Consider the following 20,074-nt stretch of genomic DNA (forward strand, 5'->3'; position numbering starts at 1 on the left):
CTCAAAAACCCCAAAACAGGAACAGTTCAAAATTCCTGTAAAAATAGCAACAAGCAAAAGTTTGGAGAGCGCAAATCTAAAGTGACTGTTATGCAATCATTTTTATTGATTTGTGTGTGGGGAGGGGGGCGGGGGGGTTGTTTCTATTTAGTGATGCTGACATCTACCATTTTGTTTGTAACTTTAATATTTGGACCATTATTGTGATAATTTATGGAATTCTCATATAATCATTATTGTAGTTTTGTATTATACTTCCATTTTTGCAAGCATTTAAAAGTATTTAATTTTATCCTAAATTATATTACGATACTCCCATTTGCCGTTTGATCTTGACACAGGTCCCAGCGGGAACCGAAACATTGATCCCTCTAATCACCTTTGAACAAAACTCCAAGTGTGTTGGACTTAAACTTGATTCTATACTAACCCCACTAATTTGTGACACATTGGTTTTGAACTTTCAGGAGCGCTTTACTATACACACACTTTCTCTAGTTTACACACAAACATACACTTGCAGAAGAAAATACAATTTTCATGACAATTTTAGCAATTATAGGTGTCACAGTAGATCATCAAACTTAAATGAAATAAACGAATGAATATTCTTTTGGAATTGGTGATGTCATGACCTCAAGTGCATAGTTAAAAAATGGTGTTTAGTAAAGAAGATAAGCATGTTATAAAAGTGCTTGAGACAGACAAAGAATTATGGTCCAAAACGCCTCCATAAACAATGTTTCCCAATAAAGGATGGTCGCTAGGAGGATTGAAATCTTATTCGTAACACAAAGTATCCTTTAGGAATGGGAGCAGCTGGATCAACGCGTTATCGATTATGCAATCAGTCTAGATTTTGCATAGATTTGCGTTCTAGATTTTGAACACACACTGAACCATACTTTTGAACTCAAACTTTATAGTAATCTTAGTGTTTCAGATTACATTACAACAGTTTAACACATTTACGAGCTATAACGGAAAAACTCCTATTTCTCGTTTAATGATCGCGATCCTTCCGCAGTGTATCTGGTACTTGTTGACATAATACAGTGACATTAATTGAGTTAACATCAGTTGATTGTCTACATTTTGCTTCTTGTATTGTGTTAATCTACATAACAGACCTACAAATTGTGCAAATTTCATGGGGATTGAAAGAGACATATATAAAAGATACAAAAGGGGTCCCTTTTTCCTTTCCTGAACACGGTGCATCTATATCTATGTAGAATAAATGATTTCTTCAGGAGATGTTTCTCGCAGGTGTGGACAAAAATATATAAATAAATATGAAAAAATATGAGCAGCTACAATATTTAGTGTGTGTGTGTGTTGCTGCTCCGCCTCTCTCTCTTTCTTTCTTTCCACAAATAGTGTTATCTTTCTAAAACTGCATCCGAATTGTCATGTCAGGAAAATGACCACCCACGGTGTACTTTAGTAGTTGTTTTTTTTTGTTAAACCACAAACAGCATTGCTGACTTGTTTTATTATGTTTACATCACCTAAACCAAGGTTTCTCCAGAGCAAAACTTATCTGGGCCAGAAAGTGAATAATGAGGCTGAATTTAGTTATGTGCCGGGTACCCGGAAATTACCCGGTACCCGGCCATATTTAAATTACCTGGAACCGGCCCAGGGCGCTGGGACCCGGTGTCGGGTAATTTCCGTTCTGCTCTACTCCCTCGGTCCTCTTTGTGAAGGCAGGAGCAGAGCAGCAGAAGAGACTTGCTTGCAGGAGGTGGAGGGTGTGGAGGACACGGTGACATCCTTCAGCCGGTGGGGGCAGAGGATGACTTTCTTCACAGCCGGTGCTGGTGGGAGCAGAGGAACATGTGACTGGAGCAGGAGGGGAGAAGTTGCACCGGAAGTCTGAAGACTTCCAGGTCAGACCGCTAGGGCGTGCTCCTCCCCGGATGCCCAATAGTAACTTTCTTGCTCCGGTCACATGTTCCCCTGGGGCCACCAGCTGAAGGATATCTTTCACTGCTCCCACCTCCACCAGGATGTCGCGGTGGTCATGCTCACCCTCCGCCGCTGGCTGCAAGTAAGACAAAATTACCCAGCTAGGTAATTTATTTATTTTTTCCCCCTATTTGTGCTTGGACTAAATTGCCTTCATGAAAATGTGAAGACTATTATAAGATGGGGGCAGTTGTGCCCTGTAAGATTCCCCACATCATGGACGGGAAACAAATGGCCTTTCTAGCCCATTGGTTTTGCAATGCATTGCAGATCCCTCGACAATAAAGTCAACTCCAGAAGCTCATTATATGTCCCCCATGCAAAATGAGTGCAATATTTCTGTAAAACTCTATTTTTAAGTAAGAAAGGGAAATATACTGTATAGTACAGGTGTTATAGATATTTGTAAAGTGTTCACACTGTTATACTTGTTAAAGAGCAGTGTTATATGTTGAAGATATGTCAATACAGTGCTAGTAATTTGATTTGTAGAAAATGTGTCCTACTTCTACCAATGCATCAGTTTTTCTCTTATTACTGTCACCAAGCATCTTATTTACAGTTTAAGGTAGGTTTTTTCCCCAAACTGGGAGGCTCACCCCCTATTGGAGGTCCAGAAGACTTATTAGGGTGGCATATTAACCAGAGGGATTTGCCTACACTTGGAGATGAAGAAAGAAGGACTCAGAATGATAAATAGAGCGAGGGGGACAGACGTGAGAAAATTGCCATTTTCTTGCCTCAATCGCCCAATAAATATATTCCACTCTGGAATGTATTTTTACATTATCAGGGGAGTCCTTATTCTTTTACATGGGACTTTTCGGTGACTCAAACCTTGATTATAAACTATTTCAGGGTTGGCCAACTCCAGCCCTCAAGGGCCACCAACAGGTCAGGTTTTCAGGCTATACCTGCTTCAGGACAGGTGGCTCAATCACTCGGTGTTCGACTGAGCCACTTGTGCTGACGCTGGGATAGCCTGCAAACCTGACCTGTGTGTGGCCCTTGAGGACTAGAATTGGCCAACCCTGAATTAGATCTATCAAATATATCAATATATTCGTTAGAATTAGATGTTCCCGCTGTTTTTAGAATCTTAACTTCTGCAGCATGATGTGTCAGCTTCAATAAGCAGATCATTCTGGGAGGTAAATGGGAGCCTTCTTGATACTAGCTGTAGCTCCGCTAATAGGTCATAAATACTCGCGGAATCTGTTGTGTATTTTGACAGTTTTACTCCGTAGTCCTATATACTGTATTATTTTTTTAAATTTATTTTTGAACCCTAGTAAATATTATTTAATAGAGTTTGATCTTTCTCCCTGATAATGTTATTTTCACAAAGACCGTGTTGGTGCACATTCCGTGATTACATTTTTTTTTTTTTTAAGCTTTTGGAGAGAACAGGGGGAAGAAAATATTGAGCCAGAGAACAAAAAGGAGGCTTTTGTTGTTGCATCTTTAAGGCTTTTTCATTGTGCCTTAATTGCTTCTGTGTCCTGAACTTTACTTTTGGCCATTTGCTTGCACAGCACTGGGACAGACATTGCAAAGTGGAAAATGAATGAACTATTCATCCGAAACATCCTTCCACATAATCAAAACCGAGCACTTGGTATTCTCCCTGTGGGTTTGAGAGAATCCGTCGTTGTGGAAGTGGGAAGAGCGTGTAGAATATTTAACGTTTTCCTACACTCTTCCGCCTCCCAGCGTGGCATGCCTGCTCGTTAACCCCTTCACTTCTGAAGAGGCCAGCAATATTGCGCAGAGTAGTAGCAAAGTGTAACGATGAATCATCCCCCCCTTCATCAGCCTCCTCAATTGGACCTCTGATTGCAGCGCGTTGTTCACCCTTGTGGCAGTGATAGGCAAAATTAGGGGAAACGACAGAACAAATGGCTGTCCTAATCATTATTAGAGCCGGTTGGCAGAGTGTAGGGCCAATATCCCAGCTTGGTCTTTAACTCTTTTGGGTGCCCCCCTAGAAGTAGCTGCTATGTTACGGGGTCTGGCCCTCCTGCGGCCACATGTCTTGTAGCCACGTTTATCTCTTCCTGCTTGTTTTTCTAGGTCAGATCGCCTTCTGCGTTCCAGTGACACGGTGATCGCGAGTGCCGGAAAGGGCTGTGACACTGGTGCCACGGCCGCTCTGGCACTTAGGGTTGAAGCTCTATGATTTTTTTCTCGCTGGTGTTTTTTTTTTTTCCCCTTCAGTATGTGCGTCAATACAATCCACACAATGATAAGTGATTGGCTATGTTGCTGATCAGTGAATATTCGGCTCGGGTGGTTAACTAAATGGCAGCAGAAGAGGACCCGCATCTCGCACTCAATTCTCTTCCTCACTTTTAAAGCTTTACATTCTTCTGCTCCACCTTACATCTCAGCCCTAATTTCTCGTTATGCACCATCCCGACTCTTGGGTTCTGCTCAAGGATGTTTTCTCTCTACCCCTTTTTGTATCTAGAGACCTCTCCCACCTTAAACCTTTCTCACTGACTGCCCCACACCTCTGGAATGCCCTTCCCCTCAATACCCGACTAGCACCCTCTCTATCCACCTTAAGGCCTCGGTCCCGCTGCGCTCGTTGGCGCGGGCGGCGGGTCGCGAGTTCCCCACCAGCAGGGGAATCCTCGCGAGCCGGTCCCGGTCCCCACTGGCTGCACAGAGCACTACACGCTGTAGCGCGTCAGCCGCTGGAGACACCAGAGAATGGTGTTTTCTAGCTTTGACGCGTGACGTGTGTGGCTGTGAGCCAATGGGGAGGGGAGGCTGCGGGAGGAGGAGAGGCTTCGGGGAGCGGGGAGGAGTGTGGAGTGAAAGCAGGTGAGTGCCTTTCTCTGTGTGTGTGTCTGAGTGCGTGCCTGTCTGTGTGTGTATGTGTCTGAGTGCGTGAGTGCCTGTCTGTGTGTGTGTGTGCCCGAGTGCCTGCCTCTGTCTGTGTGTGTGTGTGTGTATGAGTGCGTGAGTGCCTGCCTGTGTGTGCGCGCGTGTGTGTGTGTATGAGTGCGTGAGTGCCTGTCTGTGTGTGTGTGTGCCCGAGTGCCTGCCTCTGTCTGTGTGTGTGTGTGTGTGTGTGTGTGTATGAGTGTGTGAGTGCCTGCCTGTGTGTGTGTGTGCGCGTGTATGAATGAGTGCGTGAGTGCCTGCCTGTGTGTGTGTGTGCGTGTGTATGAATGAGTGCCTGCGTGTGTGTGTTTAAACTTACCTTCCAGCTCCAGCCCGAGTCCGTGGAGGGAGGGGGGGGGGGAGAGTAGCGGGTCCCTCCGCTCAAGCCACGCCCCCCCTCCCTGTCAAACCTCCCACCTCCCGCCCACCTCCCGATCAAACCTCCCACCTCCCGCCCACCTCCAGCTCCGGCTCCCGCTCCCTACAGACCGCAGATCGCGGTCTGTGTATCTCAGCGCACCGCCTGTCAGCAGCGCAGGTGCGCTGACTCTGGGAGCGGGGCCTTAGCCTAAGACACACTTGCTTAAAGAAGCATATGAGTAGCACCGTGGCTATTACTACACACATGATACATAGGCAGTCACTAGATACAATTGGTGCATTGCTAGAGAGAGGGCAGGGCTCAAAAGGGTGTGTGCCTGAGCCTGTTTCAGAAGAGGAAGGGGATATGACTTTGTTTATGGTGGCTATAGAAAAAAAAATGCTTGTTACATTATAATACATTAAAAATGTCTTTCAGAGTGGTTAAAAAAATGCTTCAAGTATTTTTTCATAGCTCAGAACTGATTTATTAAAAAAAAAAAAAACTATAGACTATTACTTGGTCTGCAGCTTTAAGGCTGTCATGCGAGTAAAGTAGGGCCCCGCTTCTCAGCGATCCACCAATATGGCGTTACCGAGAATGGGGGCCGCCATGTCTGCGCATACGCAGAAAGGGGGTGGCCCAGTCTGCACATGCGCAGAAGGGGTAGGAAAGACGGAAAATCACCGGTGGACATGGCAAATGCGATGTTGCGATTTTCGCTTTCCGGCGCCACCCTGCAACGGAACCCGCCGTTTGAGTGGGGCCCTACTCGCTTTGCTCTAAGAGACGTTTAATAAGAACTGGAAGGAACCGTAAGAAAATGAAGGGGAAAAATTCGCCTCCGGTGCATTTTACAATAAGAGTAATGTTTACTTAAAAAAATAAGAGGGGGACACATCGTAGAAAGACGCATAACCCTTTGAGTGCCGTACAGGGCTGCAGCATGAGTGCACAGGCTTTCACGATCACGTGACCTCGGTATCACTGATGACAGAACGGAAGAGGAGTCCTCTTCTATTCTTCTTTTTAGTAGTGTGTTGTGCTCCCCAGGAATGTAGAACTCTATCTCCCCTAGAAAAATGGGAAATTCAATGACGTAGCCACCACGAGGACGTCATGAGAGTGCCCTGGAGGGCAAGACCCACCTGGTGTAGTAGCTACATCAAACGGCTCCCAAAGGGTTAAAGATGAACGTAAACATTAGAAGAAATGAATAGGGAATGTTACAGCATTAGGTACTGTTTTATCAAAGGAAATGTCTAACGGTTTTCAATTGATTAGCAAATTAAGTGATTCAATATGTTGGGTTTAAGCTTGCCTCTACCCCAGTTTGCTAGATCAGGGGTGCGCAAACTTCTTGAGCTGCGCCCCCCTGCCCTGGAGCCGCAGCGTTTGTGCAACCCCCCCCCCTCTCCCAATGACTCAGCGTCAAATGATGTTGCGGGTCAAGTGACGTCACTTCACATGACCCCGCGGCGTCATTTGATGCCGCGTTGCCAAAACCCCGCAGAGAGCAGGTAAGTGAGTTACGGAGGCCTCACGCCTCCCCCGGCATTTAATTTAAATGTCGTGGGGAAGAGCGCAGGGCCTCTATAACCGCCCGCGCCCCCCGTACAGATTCTCCCGTCCCCTGGGGGGGCGCGCCCCCCAGTTTGCGCCATCTATGTACATAGCGCTTCACCGCAGTAATACACATGACGCAATATAACGAAAGGGTATAAGAGCTTTAGACATAAAAGTAACATTAGGAAAATGGAGTGTCTGCCCCGAGGAGCTTACTATCTAAGTAATGGGCTGTCACTGGGCAAGATTATGCTACTTGTCATCTTTACCTTTATAGTGTTTTGTGCTGGATCAAAGCATTACGAGGTTCCTGTGGCCAACAAGAAATGATTTGGCGATGGCCACTGAATGTACACACACAGGCCAGGCAGTTATATCCTGACCTGTTCCCAATACAAAACCAAGCAGAGAAAACAACATAATTACCCAAGTTATAGTTGAGAAATTGATCATGGTAAGAACAGGCAGCTGCCCTGTTTTATTTTCTCACATTGCCTTTGTGACTATATGCGCCAAAGTCCCCCGTTCAGGCCATTTTCAGGGCGGAAATTGGTTTTCTTCAGGAAAAACTGCCTGAACGGCCGCTCCAGCATGTATAGGATAAGGCTCCTAAGTGTAAAAACAAAATAAATCTGCTAAACTGCTGTTGTGGTGTAACATTGAGCAGAGAGATAAGATGTAAGGCATTTAACCCCCTAATTTGTGCTGGGGGCAGGGTTGCCACAACTCCGGGTTTGACTCGTATGGTACGGGTTCCGGTCACGTATTTCCGGGCTACAGGTTTACCGGAAAAATCTCCGGGCGGCCTCAGCATCTCTCCCTGCAAGGTTCCGTCAACATGGCTCCGCAACCTGGCACCATTTGACAACGGGACACTACGTGGCGTCACGTGGTATCACGTTGCTATGAGAACGGGCGACACGATGTCACGTCATGGCAACGCGGCGCCATGTTGACTCGACCTTGCAGGGGGAGATGCCGCCAGAGAAGGTAACAGAAATAAATATACAAATGAAATAAATGTACTGCACCGACACACTTTATTCGAGCAAATACCCAGTATGTACCTGGCAGATACCTGGAATGCGCCGCTCCTCACCTCTGACAAGCCCCGTTGCGTTTGCCTTCCCAGCCTGGGTTCATGCCTGGCTGACGGACGGCTGATCTGTTAAATGATAATGATTAGGATTTAATAGGCTGCAATGCTTCGCGTGTCTACCAGATGGCATAAATTCATGAATTGTAATGCAGTATATATATATATACTGTGCAGTATTGCAGCCAGCGGGAATAAAATGCTTCAATCCCTGCTTGGAAAATACCTCAATGCACTCGGGCAGAAAACAGTCACAAACCTCAATACACCCGGGTATACCCGAATTCGTGGGACTAGCCGAGCTCGAATAAAGTGTGTCGCCAGTGTACAATGTAATTTAATTGCAAAAAGTCCCCGGGTTAGCCTTCAATAGAAGGTGGCAACCCTGGCAGGGGGCCTCAATTCATTGCACAGCCGAATAATCAAACTGTTTTTTTGTAACTTTTTATCTCTGCTTAGACCCTGAATTCTGCTGTGGTTCAGCTGTATTTCTCGGATCGCAACTCAATGTGGACAAAAAAATGCTGCGGTGTAGCATGCCTAGTGAAGGACAATCCACACAGGTCCTATTACATTAGGGTGTATGACATCAAGGTAAGACACTTTATTTAACCCTAATATGGCACAAAGAAGTCAATGTGTATTCCCTGTTCTAATAAAATGCGGCTCCACTTACTCATTAGGCCACTCAGATATACCATTTGATAGCAGCCATTTTTCCTAGAAAATAATTTTTCTTTAAGAAAGACTTTTGGTTCGTTCTATTTTTGTGTCCGGAAATATTTTGCTTCCCCCAGTAGTTGCCTTTTATACATGGCAACAGTACTGTTCTTTTTGGTCCTAGAAACAGCATTATTAATTTACTTAACAGAAATCACAGAGGTGCGATCCTGTTGTATCGGCCATTTTCTTAAGCATGGGATGTTTGACAATTTGTACTTGTTTTTGCACCTTTTTATTCTGTAAAGCACACAAACTGTAGGATTTTTATACACAGATCTATCTATATCTACCACTTGTGAGCACATCCATATATCTCAGACCGGTCTGCAAACCTGCTTTTCCCCGTTATATCTAGGCATACAATGCTTCCACTGCAGCCTGGGATTCTGGGTAATGACATACAAATGAACACAGTGTGTTACTTTTTGCTTCTTGTCCATTTTTACATAGACCCCTATAAGCTTATGCCTGCCGTATTACGCAGTTTTTCAGCACAGCCTGGGCTAAAGTGCATGGCCAGTAAACCTAACATTTTGAGTAGGTTTACCTAGCCGCCTTCCTACAGTGCACTATAAATGAGCAATCACACCCCTAATACCATCACACTACACACCAATTACGCTGCCACCACCAGGATTATTATGTATTGTTATAATGTAACATTGGTAAATGTTAATTTGGTGAGGGGATTGCTGCTTAAACCTGTTATGAATTCCAATCAGGGCTCAGTGACCGCTATTGCAGACTACTTTGTCAAGCAGTGTGGGGCAAGGAAAGCTGTGCACTCTAAAGGGGTTTTCACTAAAAATCTGAGTGAAAAAGTGTAATAAATAAACTGGCCTAACCTTAAGTAGACTGTGTAACAAGGACGGGTCTAACCTAGGTAGTCCATGTGTGATATGAAATGCATATCTAAAAATAAAACCGTGAATGGACTAAAAAAACAGACACAATAGGCGATTTAAAAGGTGAAAAACAACAATAGTCCCAAGAAAAAGTCCAAATACAGTTCCCAGAAGTATAACTTGTCTGTATTTATCTGTTCGCGCCAATAACATGGAGAGAAATTCTACAATTACCTCCGCCAAAAAAAGTTGGCAGGAAGCTGGAGCGCACCGGCGAGAGGGAAAATACAAAAAAAAAATGCGCTTTTTTTCAAACATGTTTCACCAGCGCGCATCTCGCCGGTTGCAACTCTCCATAATCAGACATGATTTTAAGTGCAGTTTTCGGACCTTTCTGCATATGGAGATAAAATCACACCAATAAAAGTTCAATTTATTAACGTCTCCAATTATTTCCAGCGCTGCTCTCTGCATGAGGCCCTTAAAGTCAGAAGCTACTGAGGCATCATATCAGAATTATAAGGAATGTAACAAAAGTTGCAAAAGGACAACCAGATTAGCAAAAATTGCAATAAAAAGTCAGATCAACCCTAAAAATATCTTTAAGTATCTTAATAAAAAAAAAATAGAAAATAGAATATAGGACCCTTTCAGTGTGAGATGGGCAGGCAAATTATTGGAGATAAGGAAAAAGCAGAGGTATTAAGCAAATTATTTGCCTCTGTATTTACTGTAACAGGGATGAATTTATTGCAATAGTAGTACCGCAGGAGGAAGCCACAACCTTCTTAAGGAGTTAAGTTCAGTAATGGCCAAACCATTACATTTAATATTCAAAGCTCCATTTTCCACAGGCTCAGTACCACAAGATTAGTGTAAAGCAGACATGGTGCCTATATTTAAAAAGGGAGCTAGATCACAAACGTTGAATTACAGACCTGCAAGCCTAACATCAATAGTGGGGAAGCTACTCTAAGGTTTAGTATAGGATAGCATGCTCAAGTCTAACCCACACCGACTCTTCTATCTTTGACTCCCCACTCAGACCACCCTCAGCTGCCTCTTCTTCCTTCATCTCACCTCAGGACTTTGCTGACTATTTTAAGGAAAAGGTGGAATCCATACATCAGAAATCCCCTCTGTTGCCTCCTCCCACCCTACACCACTTCCTAACTCTCCTCCTGCCTTCCTTGACTCTTTTTCCGTTGTCACAGAGGAGGATTTGACACTGTTGATCTCCTCTTCTCTCTCTACTACTTGCCCTCTTGACCCCATTCCCTCCCATGTCCTAAAACCTCTTGCTCCTACTATAATCCCTTCGCACACACAGATTTTTAACTCCTCCCTCTACTCTGGTACCTTTCCCTCCTCCTTCAAACATGCAACAGTCATACCATTACTCAAAAACAGCAAGCTTGACCCTACCTGTCGTTCTATAGACCAGTCTCCCTCCTGTCTTTTGCCTCTAAACTCCTTGAACGTCTTGTATTCTCTCGCCTGCTCCATTTTCTCACCACCTATTCTCTCCTAGACCCTCTACAATCTGGCTTCCGCACTGCTCACTCCACTGAAACAGCCCTCACTAAAATAACTAATGACCTCCATGCTGCAAAAGACAGAAGTCATTACACTCTGCTCATATTACTCGATCTCTCTGTAGCATTTAATACCGTGGACCACCCTCTCCTCCTTCACATTCTCCATACTCTTGGTATTCGTAACAAAGCTCTATCCTGGATCTCCTCTTCCCTCTCCCATCGCACTTTCAGTGTCTCTTCTGCTCACACTGCCTCCTCCCCCTCTATCGATCGCTCTGTGGGGGTACCCTAGGGCTCTGTCCTGGTACCTCTCCTCTTTCCTCTGTTCACACTCTCTCTAGGTGACCTAATCACATCTCTTGGGTTCAAATATCACCTCTATGCTGACGACACATATTTACTTTTCAACACCTGCTGTACAGACCAAAGTGTCTGAATGTCTCTCTGCAATATCATCCTGGATGGCCTTCCGCCGACTTAAACTCAAAAACGGAGCTCCTCATATTTCATCCCAAACCTGGCCCCACTACCTCCTTCCACATTACTTTTGGAAGTTCTGTCATGCACCCAGTAGCACAAGCATGCTGCCTCGGGGTCACACTCGACCCCTCTCTCACATTCTCCTCTCACATTAAAAAGGTATCTAAAACCTGTAACTTTTTCCTCTGTAATATTACAAAGATATGCCCTTTCCTCTGCTCGACTGCTAAAACTCTGATACAGGCCCTCATTAGCAATAGTGCCCAAATTCATGTAGTATCTGCAAAGGCAAACAAGATCTTATCTTGCATTAAACGGGCAATGGATGGAAGGGAAGTAAACACAATTATCCCCCTTTACAAAGCATTACTAAGACCACATGTTGAATATGGAGTACAATTTTGGGCACCACTCCTTAGAAAAAAATTATGGAGCTAGAGATGGTGCAGAGAAGAGCAACCAAATTAATAAAGGGGCTGGATGTGATTTATGAGGAGAGGCTAGCTAAATTAGATTAGTTTACATTAGAAAAGTGGGGATATGATCACTATATACAAATATATTCGGGGACAATACAAGGCGCTTTAAAAAAAACTATTCATCTCAAGGGCAGTACAAATGACTCGGCGGCCATCCCTTAAGGTTGGAGGAAAGGAGATTTCACCAGCAACAAAGGAAAGGGTTCTTAATGGTAATGGCAGTTAAAATGTTGAATTCAGTACCCATGGAAACTGTGATGACAGATACTATGGATATCTTCAAAAAAAGTTTGCACCTCTTTTTAGAATGGAAAGTTATACAGGGATATACCAAATAAGTAAACATGGGAAAGATGTTGATCCAGGGAGTAATCTTATTGCCAGTATTGGAGTCAGGAATACGGTCCCAGTTTTTAACGAGGTGTCCCAATAATTATGAAAATGCCCCGGTTTAGCTGGGACCGTACCGGTTATTACGGTGTCCTCCTGGTTTGGGCGGGTAGGAGGAGAGCCAGAGATTGGAGATCAGAGGAGGATGCCGACTGCAGAGCGCGGGGCTGATCAGATTAGAACAGCTGTAGCCGGTAGGAGGGAAGAGGAGAGCATGGCTGTCTGGCTGCTTAACCACTGCAGCTTCTAGGCAGCAGGTGGCGCTTCTGAGCACTCCATAGCTGCTCCTCTCAAGATTTATATTTAGAGTTTGTCTATGTTGGTATAAATTTGTATATGGTGTGTGTTACACTAATGTTGCATGTTTGATATATGTGTACATGGTGTAGTGTTTGTGGAGGAGGAATGGGAGGGTGGGGGGAGAGGATATGGGGGAGGAGAGAGGATGACGGAGAGAGGGTGGAGGGAGTATCTGGGGGGAGGGAGGAGAGCAGATGGGGAGAGAGGATTTTGGGTGGGTGGCGGCGAGTGTGGAGAGCAAAAAAAAAAGTGGGGGTGCAGTTTGTGATTTAATTTGTTTTTTTAAATATTTTTTAATGTCCCAGTTTTTACATTTAAAAATCTGGTCACCATAGTCAGGAAGGAATTTTATTTTTCCCTTATGAGAGATGATTTACATGATACTTCACTTGGGTTTTTTGTTTGCCTTTCTCTATCCTATATTTGTACTTACAGTATATTGATCCAAAGTATCTGTCGTCTAAATTTAGCCAAGGTTGAATTGGATGGACGTATGTCTTTATTCAACCTCATTAACTATGTAACTGTATGCATTGCTAATGAATAATTGGCAGTATTGTATATACCTGTTTCTCGGGGCATGGCCTTGAGAGCAGTTTGCGGGCCTGTGATGTCATAACGGTATTCCCGTGTACGTTAGTGTGTTACTCTGTTATGCAGGAAGTAGCGAGTCTCCAGAAAGCTGAGGAAGACTGCAGAGAATGAGGGGCACAATAAGATTGGAACCGGCTGATGAAAAGTAATGATGTGTTTATAACCTAAAATGAAAAAATAGGAAATACTGTAACTTCCGGTTTGCTCAGGAAGCTGGCCGTGAAGGAGACGGGATGGAGGGCGTCTGCTAATGTTGCAGTTTCATTGATAGCATTTCGGGCATTATCTGAGGAATTGCATGACTCTCTTGCATCAAATTAAGCATACACTGTTAAAGGGTTAAAACAATAGATTGGTAAAATCCTGTCTACAGCACATTGTAGCTTAGACTGAGATCCCAGTTATATTTATGACTGGTGCTACTGTATACTGAATACTGTTCTACAATGAACATTTCCTTCCTTAATTAACCACTTGGTGGCACTGCTGCTCTAAGACATTTTTGATAGTCGTGTTTAAACAGGCTATTATTGCAAGATAAATTGTTAGCGCTAAAAACACCGAATTAAAAGTAGAAACCTACATAGTCAGGCGGTTACATTTCTCAAGGGACTCTTAATGGAGTAAATGTTTATCAATCAAGGGTTTTCTTTACCCTTATCCCACCCTCTTGGGTGGAGGTAGGAAGGGGCACTCTTACTGCAAACTTACATGACACAAGGAAGTAGCCAGAGGAAATCAAACATCTCCCAAGTCGAAACAAAATAAATACATTAAAAAAAACTCGTCGGAAATTTGGGTAAAAAAAAGGTATTGATTACCCAAAAGAGACCCCTTAAATATGTCCCTGAAATTAGCTCACTTTAGTCCTGGGAGGGTTTGCCCCTTTTGCTGTGTGCAGAATATTTTCTTGTCTTTTTTTAACATACTTTAGCACTTCACAATCACACAGGCAGATGAGACTGAAGTGTACATGCTTATAGGCAACAGGCATCGCATATCTGAAAGAAGGTCAGACTACTGATCTGAAATGTCATTTAACGATGGTTTCCTACTTGAGGTAATACATTTATTCTCCAGCTCTACACAGAGTTTTTTCCCCCCTAAAAAGAAATGACCTTGTGTGCTGGATTGTACATGTCCTTTCAATTGGACTGAGCTCCAGTTGATTTGTGTACAACGTGTTGAGCATTTTTTGGACAGTAAACGTGTGTGTGTGTGTGTGTGTGTGTGTGTGTGTGTGTGTGTGTGTGTGTGTGTGTGTGTGTGTGTGTGTGTGTGTGTGTGTGTGTGTGTGTGTTGGAACATTTTTTTTTTATTTTAGTTAAAAGTTTTTTATTTATTTTTTTTCTCCCAATTGTGTACAGCACTTGTTGTTTATTTCGATTTTAGGCTTTAAAAGCCAAACTCATAACTACACGTATGTCGTGAAATATCTTTCTTCCATTAGGGTCTAAAAAAAGATGTCAGGTGCGCTAAGCGATTAAACCAATATCGGTGTAGTAAAATATACTTGCTTAAATAAAAGCTGTGCTCGAATAGTGATAAAACCTCTACCTTAATGCAGTAGGGAAGTAGTGCATTATTAATACAAATACTGTGACTGTGATCTAATACAAAAAAATACTAAACAGCAAAGTGTCCACGTATATAAAAGTCAAAGAATTTTTTTTTAAAAGTGGAAGTGCCCAAAAACGAATGTTAAGCGCACTGGCTTTTATGGGGTTAATTTCATGGTTGAAAGTCTCGCCGCTGATCTCGGGTGATAATAAAAAATAAAAAAAGTAAAGTCGTGAAGTGTATTATTCGAATACCACAGGAAAAGCAGTGTTGGAAAAATAATGAATAGAGAAAAACATTTGTGCGCTGATAAAGAGAGAGTGCATTTCGTTACATTAATGCAAGAATGATGCATGGGTTTCTGATGCTCAAAATATTCGTCAGTTTAGTGAGATGTGGCCACTAGCGTAGTCCTTAGTCGGAGAGCTTGCTTTGGATCCCAGGCTCTTTGTAATCCACCGCATTGTGCCATGCGCAAAAAAACATACAGATGTAGCCGGCTTCATTGTCACCTTTGGTGCGTTTTGGTGGGATATCCTGCGATATTCTGTACAACATTGCGATTAAATACTATAGAAATTCGGTGATGTTGTGTTATAACGGGATATGTTGTATTCTCTGGTGGAATTCACTCATTCACTGCATCTTATGTCGTTGTTATTATTTAGGCACCAAACCTGTTGGTTTCTGAAGTATTTGGAAGTGTCCGTGTTATACATAGAACAAATGCATTATTCTTTTCAAAATTGACAGTTTTTTATTATATAACATATTTTCAAATGTAATCCTTTCTGTGTTCGAATAACACCTTTAGTCTTTTTATATCCAACCACTTTGTATATCCCAAGTTTATTTATGTTGGAGCAGCCTTCCCACCTGATCTGATTAATTTTTTTACATGATGGGAACGGGGTGGTCCTTTTTAAGCTTAACAGTGTGTTTTCCAGCTCTGGGGACCCTTCAGTTCCTGGCGTTTCTGCTCCCTGGAGATAAAACAAATTGACCGCCAAAGTTTGCGTGTCCACGAGGACGATAGGAAGCTGTGCTGTCATCCCTTGCGGCTTTCTATTGGACGGCGGTTTAAATGTCCTCAAAGGAACATTGGTGACTACACTAATAAGTATCTCAGGAACCAAGGGGTCCCCGTTTGCTGAAAATTGTGAGCCCCCTGGTTCCAAGTCTGTAAATCAATGCTGTCATTTTGCAATGTTATATTCCTTTTTAAGCCATTTTATATGTGGACGAAAACTGCCCGTGGGTTATACCTTTTGACTGCATATTTGTGTAAATGTTCTATTATACTAATTTGTGTGTATCTTTCCCCACAGGATGGTAGAAAACTCTGGGAACAGGAACTGTACTATTCCTTTGTATATAATTGCCCGAGGGTATATTTTCACACATTTGCCGGAGAAGTAAGTTGCATTTCATTTATTTATCTTCTGTAAATACTAGCTGAAAGTACCTAGCTTTTTTCGGGTATTCTAAGAAACTAAAAAATTACTTAGATTTTTAAATGGATAGTTTAACTTTTTCGTTTCTTAATGCGAAATCCCCTGCTAAAAAACAACTCCACCCATAATCGTTTAATTGCCTCTGAGGTCCGGAAGTGTTTGATCGAGAGCCTCTAATGCTTGTCTGTGGACATTGTACTCTCGTCCCAAACAACGATCTCGCACTCTTGAACTTTGAATGCTCCTGTATTTTTGCGAAGATTAAGTGGTAGCCTGAGGGTTGTGTGATGGGATCATGTCATTTGTGAATTGTAACCGAACGTAGACAAAAACCTGCTCAGGAACCATCATGTAAAATTTGGTTACAATATCTTAAAAGTGCACTGCTGAAACACAATTCTAGTTGCTGGGTATACATATATCGAGAGTAATCATTAACATATATTTGTGTGAGCAGAACGCAAGTTCCGGGATCATGCCACAACTTAACAATGTCACAGTGAGTGACTCCTTATGACCTCACAATGAGTATTGCAGCTATATTGATTTTTGGCAGTGTCACAAGTGACATCAAAGAACAAACATACCTACTGACCGCAAAGTAACAATTGCTCAAAATTATTTTCAGTTTATGATTTTTGTAACTCCTCTTTTCAGGCATTATAGATTTGGTAGGGCCAGATATTAATAGTCTTTAATTTTTTTAATCGACACATTCAGCACAATTTGTATTGCTGGGTATTTTCCCATTTTGCTTCTTATTTTTGCCCTGCAAACAAATCGCAATCACGATCTGAAGGCAATGTGTTTTTGTACACTCTAGGATTGTCAGATTGGTCTTAATTTTGCTAACGAAGAAGAAGCAAAAAGATTCCGAAAAACAGTAGCTGACTTGATTTCAAGAAGACAAAAAAAACCTGGTAAGAATATACAGTTAATAATAAAGATAAATAATCGCACAGTAATCACTAGAGATGTGCAAAACTGTCCAAACTGCAATGTACAATTGTGCGCGTTTCTTCCCAAATGAGTTTCCCTGTGAAACGTTTCACAAAGCCTCAGAGCTAATAATGTTGCAAAATTAGTGAGCTTTGAGATCAACATCGCCAGACTGTGAGTGAAAACGGTTTGGTGGCGTATTTAGTGTCTTGGCATTAGCCATTTTAGAGAACTAGCACATTAGCGTATGAAAGAAAATGACAATGTACATTGCTTTAATGCGCAGTGAAGCGTGCCTTGACTGAGCCGCGGCTTTTTTTGCAACTAAAAAAAGGCCGACATTGATGCGAAATGTCCTCACATCACTGGTAATCACTATATTATTGCTATTCTTCCACTATTGTTCTTATTTTGGCATGTATTGCTTACACAGTTGGTGCATACTGCAATGCAAGAAGTGCCCAGACAGTTTGCTGATTGTTCTCCTGTATCCGTAATCAAACTAGTCCGTTTGTAAAAGGACCATAGAGGTGATATTAAAGTTGTATAGCCCTGGCTTAAATATAAAATGTTGAGATGGGAACAAATTGGGCATGATCTCCGGGTCTAACATATTTCTCCTTTTATATTCGAAGTAGGCTTTAAAATTACTGAAAGATGATCAGATCCCTGACCTGACTATCAGAATCCTTCACGTCCCTATTATGCACTAGCTTTGAAATAATTGTATGCAATGTCTTTAGAGGAACAAAAGTTGGGGGATTCTGACTTTCTCCATCGTGTGGTTGCAGGAGTATGTATGGGGATGTATGGGGATGTATGGGGATGTATGGGGATGTATGGGGAGAGGAGGGAGTATGGGGAAGAAGTGGCCCGTGACTGTACATGCTGTGGCCAGTGGGAATGTATTCTGGCAGATGAGCAGTTCATAAATCTGTTCACAAGTCTACTCCTGACAAACTGCACAGACAACTGCAACAGGCTGTGTGAAGCTATTGTGTGTATGCCGTAATCTCATAAACCAGTGCACTGCATATAGCCCTGACCTTTACATTAGCTGTGCAGTGTGTCCTTCATAGCAATGCTTTTTGAAAGAACTTTGGGTTACAAGTCGGGACTATTTTTTAAAGCATTGACTCACTGAAACAGGCAAAAAAAAAATAACAACCGGCCAAGGGCTTTTGAATCCATATATTTTATGTTGTGTCTTTCACATGCTCTTTGTCTTAAATAAATATTCATTACATTCTCTCTTCCTCCTTACAGATAAAAAGCGGGAACCTCCGAATGGTAAGTTTTGTTAAACATTCCAAGTCCCAACAGCTGTGTTCATGGTCCCCGGTGTACAGGCGACATTCATGTTTAAATTTAGCTCAGTCCATGAATATCGACGGCAGATATTCATATACTATGGTGCTTTCCTGTCCGATTACAAGTGTTAATGTTCTTCCACCTTCTGTAAAATATAGAAGCGAAACCTGCCGTACCAATTGGCAATATATATTATGTTGACAATAAAACCTAAGTAACTTGTTTACAAATGCAAAGAATATTGAAGCTTGTGGGCACGTGACAGCTCCTTGGAGGAGACCTCTTCCGTTCCTCTCCGGGTTTGATCGCGCTCTACGTACCACAAGAGCTCGCGTTCTATTGTCTCCCCTTGAAAACAAGCAGAAAGCCCATGATGTAGCCACAGTCATGGGGGCACCTGGAGTGCCTGGGCCCCAGGACGTGGTGGTTACGCCATGGGGCACCTGGAGTGCCTGGGCCCCAGGACGTGGTGGTTACGCCATGGGGCACCTGGAGTGCCTGGGCCCCAGGACGTGGTGGTTACGCCATGGGGCACCTGGAGTGCCTGGGCCCCAGGACGTGGTGGTTACGCCATGGGGCACCTGGAGTGCCTGGGCCCCAGGACGTGGTGGTTACGCCATGGGGCACCTGGAGTGCCTGGGCCCCAGGACGTGGTGGTTACGCCATGGGGCACCTGGAGTGCCTGGGCCCCAGGACGTGGTGGTTACGCCATGGGGCACCTGGACGTGGTGGTTACGCCATGGGGCACCTGGAGTGCCTGGGCCCCAGGACGTGGTGGTTACGCCATGGGGCACCTGGAGTGCCTGGGCCCCAGGACGTGGTGGTTACGCCATGGGGCACCTGGAGTGCCTGGGCCCCAGGACGTGGTGGTTATGCCATGGGGCACCTGGAGTGCCTGGGCCCCAGGACGTGGTGGTTACGCCATGGGGCACCTGGACGTGGTGGTTACGCCATGGGGCACCTGGAGTGCCTGGGCCCCAGGATGTGGTGGTTACACCATGGGGCACCTGAAGTGCCTGGGCCCCAGGATGTGGTGGTTACGCCATGGGGCACCTGGAGTGCCTGGGCCCCAGGATGTGGTGGTTACACCATGGGGCACCAAAAGGGTAAAATGTGAAATTTTCTGTTTTTATTCTTTTTAACATTCTGAAACATACATTTTATAAAGATTTGGAAAGTTTTACCGTGTTTTCAACTCCATTAATCTTTTTTAAATAGCTTTAAAGCCGCAATCCTGCCTATTTTGCCTGTGTTTTCTTACAAAGCTGAGCTAAGCTATTTTTAGCTCCAGAGATCACCCAGCTCCCGAGATACCTACCAGTTTAATTGCTGGTTATTTTCCCAGACATTCAAAGATGGCCGCGGCCGTAGCCCTGCCGATGTTGCGGCTTCTTATTCGCCATGCGATTTGGCAGGGATTTTGATTTCCCTAAAGAGATCACAAACCACAACAATACTATTAAATATCTCGGCAAGCAAAGGAGTCTCCTGACCCAAATATTCAGTTCTGGAAGACTCCCTAGTTCATAGGCTGCTTTTAAACGTTATAAAACGGTTTGGAGATCCCAAGGCTTT

General features: G+C 43.6%; 1 protein-coding gene across 2 annotated transcripts in view; it reads left to right on the forward strand.

Moving 5' to 3' along the window:
* Positions 1-20,074, forward strand: part of WASL (WASP like actin nucleation promoting factor) — a 64,806-nt gene that overhangs the window by 26,686 nt on the left and 18,046 nt on the right. For both annotated transcript variants that reach the window (XM_075599888.1, XM_075599889.1), the window contains exons 2-5: positions 8,346-8,480; positions 16,124-16,210; positions 17,073-17,169; positions 18,455-18,478. In XM_075599888.1, the coding sequence (XP_075456003.1) occupies positions 8,346-8,480; positions 16,124-16,210; positions 17,073-17,169; positions 18,455-18,478 (343 nt within the window). The remainder of the gene's footprint in view (positions 1-8,345; positions 8,481-16,123; positions 16,211-17,072; positions 17,170-18,454; positions 18,479-20,074) is intronic.

The sequence above is a fragment of the Ascaphus truei genome, chromosome 5, assembly GCF_040206685.1.
Source record: "Ascaphus truei isolate aAscTru1 chromosome 5, aAscTru1.hap1, whole genome shotgun sequence".
NCBI classification, from domain to species: domain Eukaryota; kingdom Metazoa; phylum Chordata; class Amphibia; order Anura; family Ascaphidae; genus Ascaphus; species Ascaphus truei.